This window comes from Protopterus annectens, chromosome 10.part0 (genome assembly GCF_019279795.1).
Source record: "Protopterus annectens isolate FY-2018-M chromosome 10.part0, PAN1.0, whole genome shotgun sequence".
Classification (NCBI taxonomy): Eukaryota; Metazoa; Chordata; order Ceratodontiformes; family Protopteridae; genus Protopterus; species Protopterus annectens.
In genome coordinates this window covers 1800532087-1800550083 of record NC_056744.1, presented here as the reverse complement: position 1 = coordinate 1800550083, position 17997 = coordinate 1800532087, and the positions used below count along the sequence as shown (strand labels likewise).

Below are 17997 nucleotides of genomic sequence, written 5' to 3'. Positions count from 1 at the left end.
TGATCGAAAATACGTTACAGCGAACAAAGTAGATGCCCACTTCAGCGAAAGTGCTTTTCAACAAAAGTGCACTTTTCGCTGAAGCCTACTTGCTGGATCAGCTGACTAAAATTTAAAAAAAAGAAAAGAAAACATGTTTTGCAGGGGGACAACCCCCCCCCCTGCACCCCACACACCTCCCCTACTTAAATATACCAACTCTGAGATCGTACTACAGTGAGGAAAAGGGAATATTCCCATTCCGTGCTGTATTGTGATCTCTGTACTTTGTTTTTGAAGTTTTGGTACTTCAAACAACTGAGCTTGACCAAGTGGGTTTCGAAGTACTGAAACGTCGTACAAATGGAGTAAACCCATATATATATATATATATATATATATATATATATATATATATATATATATATATATTTTTATTTTATTTATATTTATATATATATATATATATATATATATATATATATATATATATATACATACATATTTTTTTTTTAATTTATTTATACATACAAACACACACACACAGGTTTACTTTTAAATTTCCAAAGTGCCTGTGTTCTACTGGCATGTGGTCAAAAAGCACTTTTCAAATGGGCAGAATGCAGAACCAAAACACATCAACTGCACTACAGCAAATGGGTAGTGTAGTTAGAGTATATGAATTTTGAACTGTGCAGGGAGGTCAGGATTCAGTGAGGAACAGAGAATTAACCCATTTCCTCACTGCAGTGCGATCTCGGAGTTGGTATATTTAATTTGCAAGGGGTGAGGGGGGTGTAGAGGGCCATAGCCCCCCTACAAAATAGTACAATTAAATGTACCATTGACATCACCCCCGGCTATGTCGAATACATCAAACTATGGAGGCTGATGTACTCATTTTCGCCATGGCTGCTGTTTCAAAGTTCTGAATTTAGCATTTCAGATCGACCACTGTGACAGGTTGGCGAATGCAATTTCGGAAATTCAACAGTAAACCTTTATATACACATACATACATACATACACACACACACCACAGTACACATCACTGTCCACAGGCAGACACCACATACACATCCATCATAGACCCTATCAGTGAACAGAGGCAGATGCTACCTATACATCCACTGCAGGCCCCATTCCCTGCTCGCAGGCAGATGCCATACACATATCCCACCACAGGCCTCATCACATCACTGTCCAGAGAACAGATGCCACATATACATCCACCTCAGGCCTCATCAGTTTCCAGAGGCAGATGCCACATATACATCCACCACAGGCCTCATCACTGTCCACAGGCAGATGCCACATACACATCCACGGTAGTCCCCACCACTGTTCAGAGGCAGAAGCTACATATACGTCCACCACAGCATCCCTCACTGTTCACAGGCAGACTCGACGCATTCACTTGAAACAGTCCCTATCTTAGTCAAAATGCAGACTCTTGCACATCAGCCTGCCACAGGCCTTCCCCTTTCAGAGCTATACATTACTTGACACAGCTGCCATCATACTCAGTCAAAAAGCAGTCTTTGCATCCACTTGGTACAAACCATACGCTGCAGACTCTGCACACATCTGCCACGATCCGTACTCTGCAGACTCTGCACTCATCTACCACAATCCGTGTGCAACATCTGTACATATTTTCACAATTCCCATCACAATCCACAGAACGACTCCACACACGTGCCAGCCACAGTCCATGGGCCGACTCCACACACGTGTCCGCCACAGTCCACAGGCAGACTCCACACACGGGCCCGCCACATTCCACAGGCCGACTCCACACACGGGCCCGCCACAGTCCACAGGCCGACTCCACACACGGGCCCGCCACAGTCCACAGGCCGACTCCACACACGGGCCCGCCACAGTCCACAGGCCGACTCCACACGGGCCCGCCACAGTCCACAGGCCGACTCCACACGGGCCCGCCACAGTCCACAGGCCGACTCCACACACGGGCCCGCCACAGTCCACAGGCCGACTCCACACACGGGCCCGCCACAGTCCACAGGCCGACTCCACACATGGGCCCGCCACAGTCCACAGGCCGACTCCACACACGGGCCTGCCACAGTCCACAGGCCGACTCCACACACGGGCCCCGCCACAGTCCACAGGCCGACTCCACACACGGGCCCACCACAGTCCACAGGCTGACTCCACACACGGGCCCGCCACAGTCCACAGGCTGACTCCACACACGGGCCCGCCACAGTCAGTCCCTGCACATGTATCTGCCACAATTCACATCACATTCTGCAGGCAGACTATACACATTCTTATACTATATTCAGTCCCAGCCCATCAGATTTCATCCAACTTTAACACATTTTAATCTGTCAACATTCAATTTATTCCCTCATTACTCTGCACAGCCCACAATGTCCTCTTATAGGTTCATAAGTAAGTACTAGGCTAGCTGCCCTTGTGGGTCATTTCAAGCCTAGATAATTTACTTTTTGCTCTTGATTTGGTCTATCCCATCTGGCTACAGATTAGCCTTAACCATTCCATAGTCAATAATGATCTACTACCATTAATAAGAATAACTGGAATCATTCTATAGATAATTTGAGACCACCCATGCAAGGGATAAAGCATTAAGAGGCAGCCTCTATCCATCAGTAGTAAAGGGGCAGTCGTGGGGTAAATTTTCTGTTTCCCATCCACAGATCCAAGCTGAGCTTTAATGTGGACAGAGATGAGGTTTGTTTAATGCCGACGGGGAGTATATTCCAGAGCAGCAGTATCCTTTCAGATATATGTATGTCCCTCCAGTTCTGCTGATGTTGCAGAAGAGGTTTAAATCCCTGGATAGAGTATTTTTGATGCCATCTGACTTGCTGATGTGCAGTAAATCCATCAGTACTGGGTCAGAGGATGTCTTGGATGCCAGACAAAGGTCACTTCTTAGCAGTCTGTATGATACACGGTGTAGTGACACTGCTTTATATTGTTTAGGCCTTGCATCCTTCTAGTAAGGAATCGCTTGGGTGTTTCAGTTGTTGCATGTGTCTGGACAGATACACACCAAAGGGGCATTATACTCAATGGATTGGCCTAATAAGGGCTGAGTATAGGAGAATAATTGCATCCCAAGAGCTATACGCAATCGCTTTGTTTATATGGTGTGCAGTATTGAAGGATTTCCTTATAACAATAGACCCATGTTGGTCAAAAGTTAGGTCACTGTCCACATCAGTTCCCATATCCCAAACAAGTGGGTCAACTCTTAGAGGTGCAATGTCAAATCTGGTAGTTTCATAGGATAGATGACTTTCAAAAGGACAAAATAATATATTTTTTCAACATTTAGTTTCAGTCCATGACTTTGGCATCAGTTATTTATTTGAGACAAACCATCCTGCAGGATGGCCAAGTCATTTGAGGATTCAGTGACTGCTCCAAGCTTGCAGTCATCTGCAAACCTAGTCAGCCAAAGTCCTTTGGTATTAGCTTTTGCTTCAGAAAAGTAGATGCCGAAGAGGAGAGGTCACAGCACATAACAATGGGGGACTTGGGACACCACTGATGACTGGTCATTTTCCCTGTTTTGACTTCTGTCCCATCTGTAAACCAGTTGGCAATCCAAAAGGCGACAGATTTACTTAGCTTTTCTACTGTGCCGAAATGGGGAATTGTGTCAAAAGCACTGGCGAGGTCAAGGCATGCAGTTTGTACCGGTTTGCTTTTATCCACTGCTTTGGTAACTTTTTCAAAAACATCCACCAGGCTAAATAAACATGACCTGCCCTTGATAAACCCAAACTGAGGCGGGTCTAGTGTTTGGAGGTTCCCTATGTCCTGATTGATTAGTTCCATGATAAGGTCTTTCCATGGCTTTGCACATGACATTGGTCAGACTTATGGGTCTGTGGAAGGTCCTCACTTATGCAGGGGAATGACTGCAGCTGCTCTCAATTTGGTTGGTACAAAACCAGTATGGAGGCTGAGACTGAACAGTGTTGTTAAGGGTGTGGCTGAGACTGCACAGTGTTGTACGGGGTGTGGCTGAGACTAAACAGTGTTGTTACGGGTGTGGCTAAATCATGCTTCATGCTATTAAGATGCAGCCTGGGATACTGTCCGCACCTAGTGATGTAGTACTTTTAGCTTGGGGCAGCACTTTTAGGACGTGGCCTTGTGTGACAGCTAGATGCAAGCCAATTTCAAGTATATCTTGAGGGACAAATGGATGGGGATGAGAGGGGTAAACTTAGAACTAAATTTATCAGCCAGAAGATTCACTATATGTTCAGTCTCAGTACAGGTAACATCACTCACAATCACCTCAGTGCCTTGTTGCATTCTGCTTTTGAGATTCTGAACATAACTAAAAAAGGTTGTGCAACTGTCTTTGGTAACTGTTTTAACCTCAAATTTGGCTTTGGTAGATTGTATTAAACTCCCAAGTTGCTTATTTCAGTGACAAGGGTGCTAGTGTTCCGGGAATTACTCTTATTTGTGGTCAATTTTTTTTCCTTTTACTATAAAGATTTTCGATATTATGGTTCCACCATGTGGGTTTATTTCTGAGGTTTGCCTTGCACTAGGTTCCTCTGAGGTACAGCTGCATCTATGCAGCTGCTGTTTGCACGCTGGTATAGTGTAATGGTGTAAGTTTCCCCATATTCAGTGGAGTTAACTGGGTTTGGTGGAGATTTGAAGCTTGCCAATGTATCACTTAGGACTAGGTAGCCTGTCTTAAATAAATTTCTAAAGGTGCCATGGGTGGAAGGGACCTCTGGTTTGTACTTTATTTTGCAGGAGACTGCTTTATGTTCAGATCCAACAAGTGATGAAGATACACAAGGGATGGTGCAAGATGTTCTCATATTAGTATGACAAAATCCAAGAATTTATTCCCCCTAGTGGGTACTCCTTGTTCCGGGGCATTTGCATCTGTGCTTTTGCAATACTGGTGGTGTAGGTTTCCCAGTCTATAGTTGGACAGTTTAGATCACCTACGGAAATGGTACTGGGTTTAATAACAGAGTGATTCCAGTTCCTGTAGACAAGTGTTGTGGTATTCTCGTGTCACAGAGGAAAGTTCTACAGCTAGTTAATGTATGTCACTGGACCATTCTAATGGTTATTTGGACATGAAGCTCAAATGCATCATGCTGCTTTACTAGCTTTGATGTATCTCTCTCTTCTGGATCAACACTGAGACACCTCCACCTTTTTCCCCTCTTGCACAGTAGCTGGTCTAAACGTGTGAAAGGCATTACAGCCCTATATAACCAGAGTGCTCTCGACTATTTTAAACCATGCCTCAGTTACTACACAGACATTAGTGCCCTCCAGGGTTGAGAAGGGCTTGTAAGGAGTGGAGTTTCCTGTACAGGCTTCTAGCTTTGCTCAGAAACAGTCATACTTTTGAAACAACTTCATATTTTCCTTTGCTTGTTTTGTTATGTTGGTAGGTCTATCAGGTTGGCATTCCCTAAAAAAGGAACTGTGGGGATGGATATAATGTCAAAACACAACGGGGGACAGATGTAGGCCATCCTGGCGAAGCAGCCTGGTCCAATCATATCCTCCCAGGCTGACAAATATTAGCCCCCCCCTTTGAATGACACCAAATACTAAGCCAATTACTGAAGTTAAGTAATTTTGCCAAAAAATAGAAATGAAAGCTCTTGATAAACTGTGGTTTACTTTACATTTCCAGCAGACTTTTTTTTTTTTTTTTTGGGGGGGGGGGGGGGGGTTGAACACAGTAGTTCTTTCCATGGTTTTTTGTTCATGTCACGGCATCATCTTTGGACAAGGCAGATTGCTGCTCAATGCTTGGCTCATATGTGTCTTGGATGCAAAGACAGAGAGCTCCATCATGTTTCTCTTCATATAGTTCAGAGCAATACACCTAAAGCCACTGACACTAGCATGAACTAGGATAGCCATTGATAAAGCAAGCACCTGTAAAACCTACCAGTATACTTTACTGACCAGTCAATTTTTTATGATTCGAGTGCTGTAACACCTTCAGAACATGCCACTAACAACCGTCTGCTATCAGGAACAGTCACAATCTACTACAGGGTTTTTATTAGCTGCTAAAAGGCTTAATCCCTACTAATACTTCCCAAAGATGGTCTCAGCATGATCTGTGCCCTACTTGTATTTAAAGTGCCCCGATGAACTCTCCATGCTTCTTTGTTACAATTGTAAGATTTAAAAAAAAAAAAAAAAAAGTTAAGATTACAACGTTTCTTTCACACCTAAAGTAGTTTTATGCTTCATTTTGAACCAGTCTATTTTAACTCCACTCCTCCTTTCCACGTACAAAAAATATGAAAAAAACTTTATGCAGTCTGGATGTTCACAGACAATTCCAGTACAACACTGGCAGAAAAAACATCTTCAGGAATTCCAATTAATTGGTTATTTCCTATGAAGGTAAGAAACAGAGACTATCGGTACCAAAACAGACTATTTCCAAGTGGTTGTCTCATGCAATACTTTTTGCTATTTGTACAATGACAAGATAGTTATCAGCGCTATGGTTATGTTTACTGCTTTCTGCAAAAGGGTCGACTCTACAAATATTCTAGGGACACCAACTTGGTCTTCTCTCCATAAATTTACCAAGCACTACAAAGCTGATTTTTATTTCTAGAGACAGGAGAGAGTTTGCTAGGGCTATGCTGTGCTAGTAACATTCTTAGTCACTGCTCATCATTCTCGATGCATCCTTTCACCCGCAGTAATGTGTGCTGTCACCAAGATCGAGAACCTGTTCCAGTACCTTCCTTAGTCACTGTTAGACCTCCATACATCCTTTCACCAGCAGTAATGCGCGTGATCACCAATATCCATAACCTGTTCCAGTACCTTTCCTAGTCAATGTTAGAATCCTTCCTACATCCTTTCACCTGCAGTAATGTGTGTGGTCACCAAGATCGAGAACCTGTTCCAGTACCTTTCCTAGTCACTGCTCACCATCCTCAGTACAGCTTTCCATGATGCTGTAAAAAGAAGTTATGTACTCACCATAACGTTCCATTTGAGTAGATACTTAATTTGTCTGCAACCTGTGGGAGTCGGATCTGACCTCGGATCCGAACCGGCAGCTTTCCAAGCTTCAAGATCCGAGCTCCTAGCTCCTCCCCCTACCCATAATCCCTTACTACCAACCACATTACCTCAGATCGGTTATTTTGCCCTATAAGCTAAAGACGGAGAAGAAATTCTCCAAAGGACAACAGATTACCGAGGTTCGGGGGATGGCAGGGGGGGGTCGGTTGCAGACAAATGAAGTATCTACTCAGATGGAACGTTATGGTGAGTACATAACTTCTTTATCTGAAGTAGTTACTTCATTTGATCTGCAACCTGTGGGACAGAGTCCCCAGCTTACCTAAAGGCCCTGGGTGGTCCCTACGGAAGGATATTCCGAAGCACCGCGGAGCCAAAGGAAGCCCTACTTCTGGAGATAATGTCCAGCTTGTAATGAGAAATGAACGTGTGGGAAGAAGACCAGGTAGCTGCTGAACAAATATCATCTACTGGAACTCTAGACCAAAAAGCTGTTGAGGTAGCCACAGATCTAGTAGAATGCGCCCGAACGGCAATTGGAGCTGGCTTCCCAGCTGAAATGTATGTTTGTCTAATATAACTGAATGAACGATGTCCAAACTGCCCAAGATGTAATTCCAGGTTTATTCCAAACACATAAGTTAACAGCATACACAGCACAAAAGAAGTAAAACCAGTTCACCAATGACCCAGGTTTCGTCTCAAAAACTTTGACTTCATCGGTATATTTTTTTTAAAATTGTTTATTTTATTTTTCTATATAATTAAATTAAGGGAACATGTGTACAATTAGATTGTAGAAGCATTATTTTGCAGCAACATAGCCTTCATTGGGCATTATAGTATTTCACATTTTACAGTTGTTTTTAACACATACCTTTAGAATAGGGATTGTTTATTTTTGAGATATTTATCATACACATTTTGTTTTATATGTATGGATGAAATCATGCATTTCATATATTTATATGGATATGTAACTATATATAACATCATACATTTTTTTACATATAATATATTTTAAAATGTATTTTAATAGTGTTAAATTGAGCATATTTAGAGTCATTGGGGGGTTACTCTGTTTATTGCTTGAATTTTCAAATTCTTTGTTAAAATTCTTTGTTAATTGAGAGTAATTAATCAATTTACTTTGATATATATTAGTGGCACTTGTTCACCAATCTGATGAAGTCAAAGTTTTTGAGACGAAACCTGGGTCATTGGTGAACTGGTTTTACTTCTTTTGTGCTGTGTATGCTGTCAACTTATGTGTTTGGAATAAACCTGGAATTACATCTTGGGCAGTCTGGACATTGTTCATTCAGTTATACTAGTTTGGTGTTGTACTGTCTTGGTTCCTGGTTATGTTTGTCTAATACACTGAGAGATCCAATTTGCCACCGTCACCTTAGAAATCGGTTTGCCCATAGCTGACTTAGCATAAGAAACAAACTGGTCTGACTTGTGAAAATCTTTAGTCCTATGCAAGTAAAAACGTAGTTGTCTGTGCACATCCAATTTGTGCAATATGTATTCACCTTTGTTTTGGAAACTCGGGAAGAAAACAGGGAGATTAATAGACTGATTAATATTAGTCTCTGTGGCTACCTTAGGTAGAAAAGAAGGATTAGTCCTGAGGGCCACCCTATCTTTGTGAAAAATAAGGTATGGATACTTAACGCACAAAGCTTGCAACTCTGATACCCGCTTGGCTGAGGTAATAGCAACCAAGAAGGCCATTTTCCAAGATAAGAATTTTAAAGGCACTGAGGCCGCCGGTTCGAAAGGTGGTCCTGTTAATGTTTGTAAGACCAAGGTAAGATCCCATGGAGGAATAGCCGGCTTAATGGGAGGCTTTAAGAGAAACACACCTTTTAAGAAGGTTTTGCATATCTTTGCTGATGCCAAAGAATTTATGCCATCCCCCACATGATAATGAGAGATGGCTGCAAGTTGGACTTTAATGGTGGACGCACTAGCTCCCTGCCTAAAAAGGAGGGATAGGAAGTCCAGGATAGTGGGAATAGGAACCGTAAAGGGATCCAAGTCCTTATCCTTTGCCCAGATGGAAAAGCGTTTCCATTTACTGTTGTAGAGCTTTCTGGTGGATGGCTTATGAGCTGCCACCAGAATAGCCTTAACCGGGGACGAGATACCGGGAGTCCTTGCCATTAACGGAACTGGATCAACCAGGCCTTGAGCTTGAGGTTGACCAGGTTCTGAGTGTGGCATCTCGTCGGATGCGAGATTAGGTCTGGTCTGGGATCCAGAACCCATGGGGGGGCCACACTGTGAGACTGCAGAAAGGGGAACCAGACTTGTCGAGGCCAGAATGGGGCAATGAGAATCACTTTGCTCCCCAACCAACAGGCTTTCTGGATGAATTTCATCATCAGAGGAAGGGGAGGATACGCATAAAGGAGACCGGGCGGCCAAGCATGAACCAGAGCGTCCCTGGGGGATTCCCCTCTGGGGGGAACTATCGCGAAGTAATCGCTGCATTTTGAGTTTAGGGGAGAGGCAAAAAGGTCGCAGCGAGGTTGACCCCATTTGAGGAATATCTGCTTCGCGACAGAGGGATTCAGAGACCACTCGTAAGGGCTGAGAAACACCCGACTTATGGTGGAAATAGCCCATTCCCACACTCTCATGGCTTCTCGACACAGGGGGTAAAGACCTGGTCCCTCCCTGTTTGTTTATATACAGACATGTTGTCCGTCTGGATTGCAATAGTCCCCAGAGGTAGAAGGTGATGGAGAGCCTGCAACGCCAACAGCACTGCCCTCATCTCTAGGACGTTGATATGCAATGCAGTCTCTAGAGAAGTCCACATGCCTTGGACGGACTTGCCTGCGCAATGCGCGCCCCACCAGAGGCAGGAAGCGTCCGTGGTCAACGTGGCTTTGCTGGGGGAATCACAAAGGGTCTCCCTTCTTTGAGTTCTCGAGCCTGTAACCACCAAAGTAGGGAGTCCCTGCATGCCCTGCTCAGACGAATCGGCATGTCCACGGGATGGACCGATAGTGACCATTGGACCTGGAGAGTCCACTGTAACACTCGCATTCGCAGACGGGCATGGAGAGAGAGGCCGATCGCTGCCGACATAGACCCTAATGCCCTCAGGACTAATTCTGCTGGAGGAGCGCGGCTCCGAAAAATGTCCAAGACTTGGCGAGACAAACTGTTCAGTCTGACCGATGTCAGAACCACTCTAGAGATTCGAGTATCCAACCTGGCCCCTATGAATTCTAGGGCTTGAGTGGGGCACAGGCAGGATTTCTTTAGATTCACTGAAATGCCCAAATGACCAAACAGAGATAGGGCGTAATCTCTCGCCGTAACCAGAAGATGCTTGTTGGGGGCGGTGAGGAGCCAGTCGTCCAGGTAAGGGAATACCTGAATGCCCTGGAGTCTCAGGTGGGCTGCAACCACTGCCATGACTTTGGTAAACACTCTGGGGGCTGAGGTTAGGCCAAATGGAAGAACCCTGAATTGATAATGACTGGCTCCTAGCCGGAAGCGGAGGAACCTCCTGGATCGTCTGTCCATTAGTATATGGTAGTACGCATCTTTGAGGTCCAACGAGCACATCCAGTCTTTCTCCTGCAGAAGGGGGAGAATAGACTGGAGGGTGACCATCCGGAACTTTTCCTTGGGTATGAACAGGTTCAGGGAGGAGAGGTCTAGGATGGGTCTGAGGTCCCCCGTTTTCTTTGGCACCAAGAAGAACCTGGAGTAATAACCCAATCCGGACTGATCTGGGGGGACGGGCTGGATGGCTCTTTTTCTTAGCAACTCTGAAATTTCTTGAGTTGCAGACTCCCTTTGATGGGGTGGAACATCGGGGAGATGTTTGGGAGGGGGGTGCGAGAACGGTATTGTGTAACCTCTGGATATTATCCGGAGCACCCATCGATCGTTTGTAATGGAATCCCAATTTGACAGGTGCTCCGATAATCGCCCCCCCGACTGCCTCCAGAGAGGGACAGTCGGGCAAGCCCTCAGGGCTGTTGCGCGGGTCCCTCCAAGAAAGGTTCTCTAGACCCGAAGTTATGCGGGCCCCCTCTGCCTCTGGGCCGGCGTCCACCTTGTCCTCCTCTGCCTCTAGAGGACGAGTTGTCCGCAGCGGGACGGGAATGCTGAGATTTACGGAACCACAGCTTCTTTTGCCCCCTCTGATTCCTGGAGAAGGATCTTTGGGGGTTAGAGAAGCGGACTCCGACGGCCGACGGCGTCTTCTCATCTTTTTCGCTTTGGACAAGCGTGTCGCGAACTGATGAGCCAAATAAGGCTGAACCATCGTAAGGGGCATTCGCGAAGGACGCCTTGAAGGGATCCGTGAAGTCGCAAAGGCGGAGCCAGGAGTGCCGTCGCAAGACTACTCCCGCTCCGCTAGCTCTAGCGGCACCTTCCGTGGCATGGGAAAGAAGCCGCATAGATGTATTCGATATGGACTTTAGAGTGGCCATTCGAGTCTCAAAAACCTTTTTGTCTGGGACCGACATGGACTCCGGAGGGGCTGCAGCGTATTCTTTAATTAAGTCATGCTGTAGCCTGATGGTGTGTGCCATGTAGTTCAGCGACTTTATGGCAAAGGTCGCTGAAGCAAACATCCGCTTCCCAATACGGTCCAAAGTGCGGGACTCCTTGTCCGGCGGATGGACCGAAGAACTTTCTTGGGCAAGTTCTTTCTTAGTGGCCGCCACCACCAACATAGCATCAACCGGCGCGCCTTTGGACCAAGAAGGTCTATCAGAAGGAGGGCTGAGGACCTTATCTGGGCATCTAGGGATAGGCTCCACAGTGTCGGGCTCCTTCCAAGCCCTGGTGGTAATTAAGTCCACCAAGGGGTCGGCTGGGGAGGACACCCAGGAGGTAGATGGGCCTGCCTCAAAGCCCTCCAGAAAAATGGACTCGTCCAGGGAGGGCTTTTGGGCAGACCACCCCCCTTTTATACGCAACATTTCCATGATGTCGCCAAATGAGACATCTTCGGGGGGTGACCTTGGGGAACCCTCCATATCATCCAAATCCGTATCCGTGGTAATGGACACGGGAGAGTCCAGGTGCCTCCTTTTGCACTGGTGCTTCCGAGGCACCTCTTCGGCGGGGCTGTCCAAAGAGGGCTCATCCACCGGGTGGTGTTCCTCCCTAGGAACTAACTGGAGGCTTTGGGCAGGCTGTCCAGATGGACGGATGATCGAAGACAGACCCTGATACAGTGGGGGCACGGGTGGATCCGAAGGCCCGGTCGGGGACCTGGATGACCTCGACAGTACCCTCTCCACCACCTCAAAAGCCGAGGGAGATTCACTGTCACCAGCCTGAGAAAGCAACCTCCTCGGCTCCGAGGATAGGATCGGGGTCGGAGCCGAAGCAATCGGACCCGAGGTAGTGGTGTGCTCCGCTCCAATCGGCGCCGAAGACACAACCACCCCCTCGGATCCGATGCTCAACCCTCGGCCCCGAGAGCTTGGATCCGACAAGCTCGAAGGTATAGTCGGCGTCGAAGACACTATCCTAATCGGTGCGGACGTATCCCCAGATCCGAAAGGGCCTGGATCCGACAACTCCGAGACCCGATAACGGGTCGGAGAAGGAGCGATCGGGGCAAAAATGGGGGCTGCACTCCCTCCCAAGGGGGGGGGGGGGAGGCAAGAGCATCCCCATCTGCATCTGGGTCTGTAAAAATCTTCGCATCATCCAATCCATGTCCGCTTCGGAGATGCTTCTAGTAGACCGCGAGGATGTAGTCGAGGCAGTTCGGGAGGGCCGTCTCGAAGACCTCGAGGGAGACCTATCCTCCTCCTCCTCCGGCTCCGGAGAAAAGGAAGGTGAACAGAGCCGAGAGGACAAGGATCCGGAGACCCTCTCAGGGGACTTCAAAATCTTTTCAGGCGGAGCCGAGGGATGAGACTCGGCCCACATCTTTGAAGTATGGCCCTCTCTCTCTCTATGTTTCTTCTTCTCCTTGTGGGAAGAAGAACCAGACTCCACAGAGCTAGTACCCGATAAGGGAGGTTGAGTCCCAGGTACAGCTAAGGGAGTAGCCGGCGCCGAAGCTACAGGAGTAGCTTGAACCTGGCTGGGAGAGGAAGAAGCAGCAGATTCCTGAGGGAGTTTTCCCGCCAAGATCAGCTTGTTCTTCCTGTCCCTAAGTGCCCGAGGGTTGAAGGCCGCACAAATTTGGCAGGCCTCCGACAAATGTGCTGCCCCCAGACATAAAACACACTGAGTGTGGCCATCAGCTGGGGAAAGCTTGTGGCCACACTCAGTACACTTTGAAAATATAGCCTTAGACTCAGCCATAAATTCTCTCACACACACACACACCCAAACACTAAGGGGGGGGAGGGGGAGAGACAAATTTAAACTAAGGAAAGAGAGTTTTTTTTTTTTTTTAAAGTGGGTTTGAAGGATTCGACTATTAAACAACACACACACAATTTAAAACTAGAAACAGCTATAGAAAAAGGAACAATCTCACCAGGCCAGGAGCTCTTCACTAAGAAGCAACTGTCTTTAGCCGCGGCAAAAAACGATCTGAGGTAATGTGGTTGGTAGTAAGGGATTATGGGTAGGGGGGAGGAGGTAGGAGCTCGGATCTTGAAGCTTGGAAAGCTGCCGGTTCGGATCCGAGGTCGGATCAGACTCCCCACAGGTTGCAGATCAAATGAAGTAACTACTTCAGATCATCTTTTCACCAACTTGTTTCATTCATTGTATTCACTAGGACAGCACAGTGGTAGCATTGTCATCTCACAGCAAGAGGTTCTCTGGTTTGATTCTCGCCTGGTGTGCCTTCTGTGCAGAGTCTGCATGTCCTCCCTGCATTCGTGTGGGTTTTCTCCGGTTTCCTCATACATTACAAAGACGTGTGTCTGTTGCATTTCTCCCCGGGCTTCTGCTGAAAACTGGCTTTATTCCAAGTTGGACTTTCCCGGTAAACAAATGTTAAGTCACCATTTCCTCCCTGTACACACATGGTGTCCAATTCCTGCTTTTGCCAGATTCATTCAGTGTGCTTGTGTACCTCCAACCTGCTGGTTTCCAGTCATTTACCTGTCACAATCTAAACGTATTCCATATGCTTCTAAAAACAATACTTTCAACATCTTTACCTCCTCCCATTGTCATTATCACTCCCCACACTTACATCTGCACAAATCTGTCATGCATACCACTACATGCCACACTTTTCCCAATGCCTCTACCAGCGCAATGTTGTTCTTCTTCTCCACTGATATAGACCACAGCCTGTTAGATAGCACAGTAATTCTGATTTTATAACACATGTATATCCAGAACATTTTTCAGCAGTTCTTGTTAAGTGCTGTGTCCAGCCTCACTCTCCTGCACCCCATTCCATCATACTTACCTTCCTATGACCTCCTTTGGATCATACTTCAGGTAGAACTCCTTCGCTCCAACCCAGTCTGGGAGTTCATCATCCAATCCGATATCCCGGGTCATCCTGATCTACCTATGAGTCAGCCTGTGCGATTTCAACTCCTGTGCAAGAAAATACTGTGATTAAATACATACCACTTTATTTTTTCATTTATGACAATAAATCAATTAGAGGCAGGCAGAAACGCAATGCCAAAGACACTGGACTGGACCTCACACAATAACGAGTTGAGAAATTCTGTTGCAGCTTCCTACAGACGTAAATCTTCACATGAAGAAAATGTGTAAAATCACAATGAAATCGAACACAAAGCAGGAAACTGTCAACTATGAGAGCAAAAGTGCAGGTGTGTATGGTACTTACCACAGTAGTGCATCTTCAAAGGAGAGATCACTTCAAAAAAGTGAGTGTTCAACACTAGGGTTTACCCACTTTCTATATACCACCTCCTAGTCTGATTTTTCAAACAGCGGACAGCTTTCCTAAGAGAATAGAGAGCAAGCCCAGCTCTTGTGACAATCACTAATATTGGCAGAACAACTATGTCTTATACACCTTGCTGTGTGTTTTGAATAGTTAGCCTACAACCTGCACCCCTGATGAAGGCTGGGCTAACCCCTTAGCCGAAACCAGTCTGTCATGTCATTTCTTGTTTATTAAACTCCTATACACAGTTCAGCTGCTGGCTCTTCTTTATTGTTTCGCTAGCCTACACCCTGCACCCCCCAACACACATGTATATATATACACACACACACACACACACACACACACACACACACACACACACACACACATACATATGGAAGTGTGCCTGTGGTTATGTATACTTTCTCCTTTTTTCTAGGGATTTGGAAAGAACACGAAGTTGAACGGCTTGGTTTAAGGAAACTTCTGAAACCACCCTGGGCATAAGGGAGGGGTTGGTTTGCAAGATGACTCTATCCCTGTGGAAGACCAGGAATGGCTCCTTGCACGAAAGTGCTTGGAGTACAGAAACACAGCTGGCTGAAGTGAGTGAAGAAACACGAGCTGTTTTCCAGGTCAAGAATTTAATAGGTACTGCTGCCACTAGTTCAGAGGGTGACAAATTTCAGCTTTTCAAGTACTTAATTCAGGTCCTGGGGGAACACAATCCCTCCTGGGTGGCCTGAGGGGTGTAATTCCCTTGATGAATTGCTTCAATGTGGATGTGGGAATAAACAGGTGGAGAAATTGGGAAGCAGGCTGAGATGGCAGAAATGTGAACCCTGATGCTGGGATAAGGTAAGCCTAGTTTGAAGAGGAAGGACAGGTAGCCAAGAATCTGCTTCATGTTAGCTTGCAAGGACAAAATACCTTTGGACTGGCACCAGACAGAAAACCTTTTCCATTTTGCTAAATATGTTTTTTGGCATTTGGTTTTCTGGCCTCATTTAAAATGGATAAAACATCCTGTGAATTAGAAAGGGCAGAAAGAGTCAAAATCCAGTCTTCCAGACTGTGAGTTTTGATGGTTCTCAGGTTAGGAAGTATTACAGACTCCCTAGTTCTGGCTGAGAAGGTCCGTGACTAACAGTAATATTTTGATCTTCTCCTCAGTGAGACGCAGAATAAAGAAGAAAGGAGCAATCAAGATTATTTTGGATCTGTCCGACACCACCTTTACAAGTACCCTCTGGATAAGGGTCTTAAGTGGAAAGACAGAAGGAAGAGGTCTGTCCACTTGAAGGAGAAAGCAACCACTCTTCATGATCTTGTCGGTCAGGAACTCAAGCAGAACTTTTTCAATTGTCTGTTTTCTACAGAGGCAAACAGATGCACTTCAGGAACACCCCATTGATGTACAAGACCCAGAAAGATTTCCTTTTAAAGACCCACTTGTTGGAGTCTGGGGGGGGGGGGTTTGGTTCAGGGAGATTGAGAGCTGGTTGTCCTGATCAGAGATGTAGGTTGCTATAGGTGTTACCTTGTGTTGCTGTGCCAAAAGCCAGAGATTCTTTGCTAATCAGCATAGAGAGTAAGACTGTGTTCCCCCTGCTTGCTTATGTTATCATAGGACTGTGGTATTGACCCATCCATAGTTGAAAAGTCCCTGGAGACAGTTTGTCACTGAGGGCCTTCATAGCCAAGATGACTTCCACCATTTCCTTTAGTCTGATGTGCTGCTTTGCTTGATGCCTGTCCCACATCCCCTGTAGTCTGAGATGACCTAAGACCACCCCCTATCCCTGTTGCAGCAGTCTGTTGTGATGGTTTATACTGCCTCTGGTAAGATGAAGTGTGCCCCTGGACTGATGCAAATACTCTCATCTCATCAAAGGGTATCCTTTTTTAGACATGGTAAAAGAGGGATCAGAGTTTCTAATGCTGAGTCCAAGTGTTTCTGTAGGAACCACTGCAACTTTATGCTCTTTTAATATTCATTTTTCTTGAATCCAGTCTTCCTAACAGTAATGAAGGCGGACAGTCTTCTAGCCTGGGGGGGGGGGTTGCTGGTAGGCAGTCATAGTTGCTCCTGGAATGCAGTGGAGTGAGAAAGGGCCAAGATTTTTAACTGTAGCTCCTATTATATCTGGGAGTGGGAGACATGTAAAATTCTTTGACAGATTTAATTTATCATCGCTTCTTATTCAGTTTATCAAAGACTTGCTCAGCAGGAGATCCAAAAAGGAACTCCTTGTTCAGGGGGCGTCAAGAAGTTCAGCTTTTACCTGGTCTGAGATGGATCGAGTTCTCAGCCAGACAGGTCTCAGAGTGACTTGACCTCACAGCAGCTGTCCTACATGATGCATCGACAGCATCTCAGCCACATTTGAGTGAAAGTGCCTGGAGAGTAAAACTGCACAAGTGCAGGACATCCCTCTGGAAGCTCTAGTCTTGGATCTCCTCTGCATTGGATTAATCTGCTCCTGTAAAGACTCAAGGTATTTGAACAGGGGCAGCAAGCAAGGAAAAAAAAGGAAATATGGTACACATACATCCAGAAAAAAGACCAGAAGTCCTCTTGGCCAGAGGAAAATAGGAAAACATCTCACTGGGGAAAGGAGGAACAGAATACTGCAACAGTTACTGTTACAGTAGTGTCTTGCACAACTGTACCATGTCCTCATTTAGTCACGGTTTCAGTATTCCTTACAACAGGGAGAGTGCAAACACTACTATAAAGAATGGTGGGAGGAAGAAGGAACCAAGGAACCCTCTAGAAAAACATGGGGTATGGATTCAGCAAAGCCTGTCCTGACCCTTGGAATCACATACAATTTATAATGCTTTCTAAAAGTATGCATAGAAGACGAAGAAGCAGCTTCCAAAATGGAATCTAGCCTAGAGAAACCTAAAAACAGCTCCAGAAGAGGTTATCACCCTATTAGAGTAACCACAGACAGAAGCAGGAACCGGTATGTCATGAAAATAATAGCAAAAAGAAACTGCTTTAGAAATCCATGAAAGACGTGGTTTGCTGAGAAACTGCCAAACCCAATTTATTGTTCAGGAAAGAAACAGAGCTGCTCAGATTTCCTGAAATCTTTAGTCTTACCCAAATAATATCTGAGCTGCCTATGCAA

The 17997-nt window shown here is 45.8% G+C and overlaps 1 protein-coding gene across 3 annotated transcripts in view; it reads right to left on the bottom strand.

Annotated features, from left to right (window-relative positions):
* The window catches only part of PHKG2 (phosphorylase kinase catalytic subunit gamma 2), a 556437-nt gene that overhangs the window by 430751 nt on the left and 107689 nt on the right, over positions 1–17997 (bottom strand). For all 3 annotated transcript variants that reach the window (XM_044086635.1, XM_044086637.1, XM_044086636.1), the window contains exon 2: positions 14417–14550. In XM_044086635.1, coding sequence (XP_043942570.1) covers positions 14417–14511 — 95 coding nt within the window. In that variant the 5' untranslated portion in view covers positions 14512–14550. The remainder of the gene's footprint in view (positions 1–14416; positions 14551–17997) is intronic.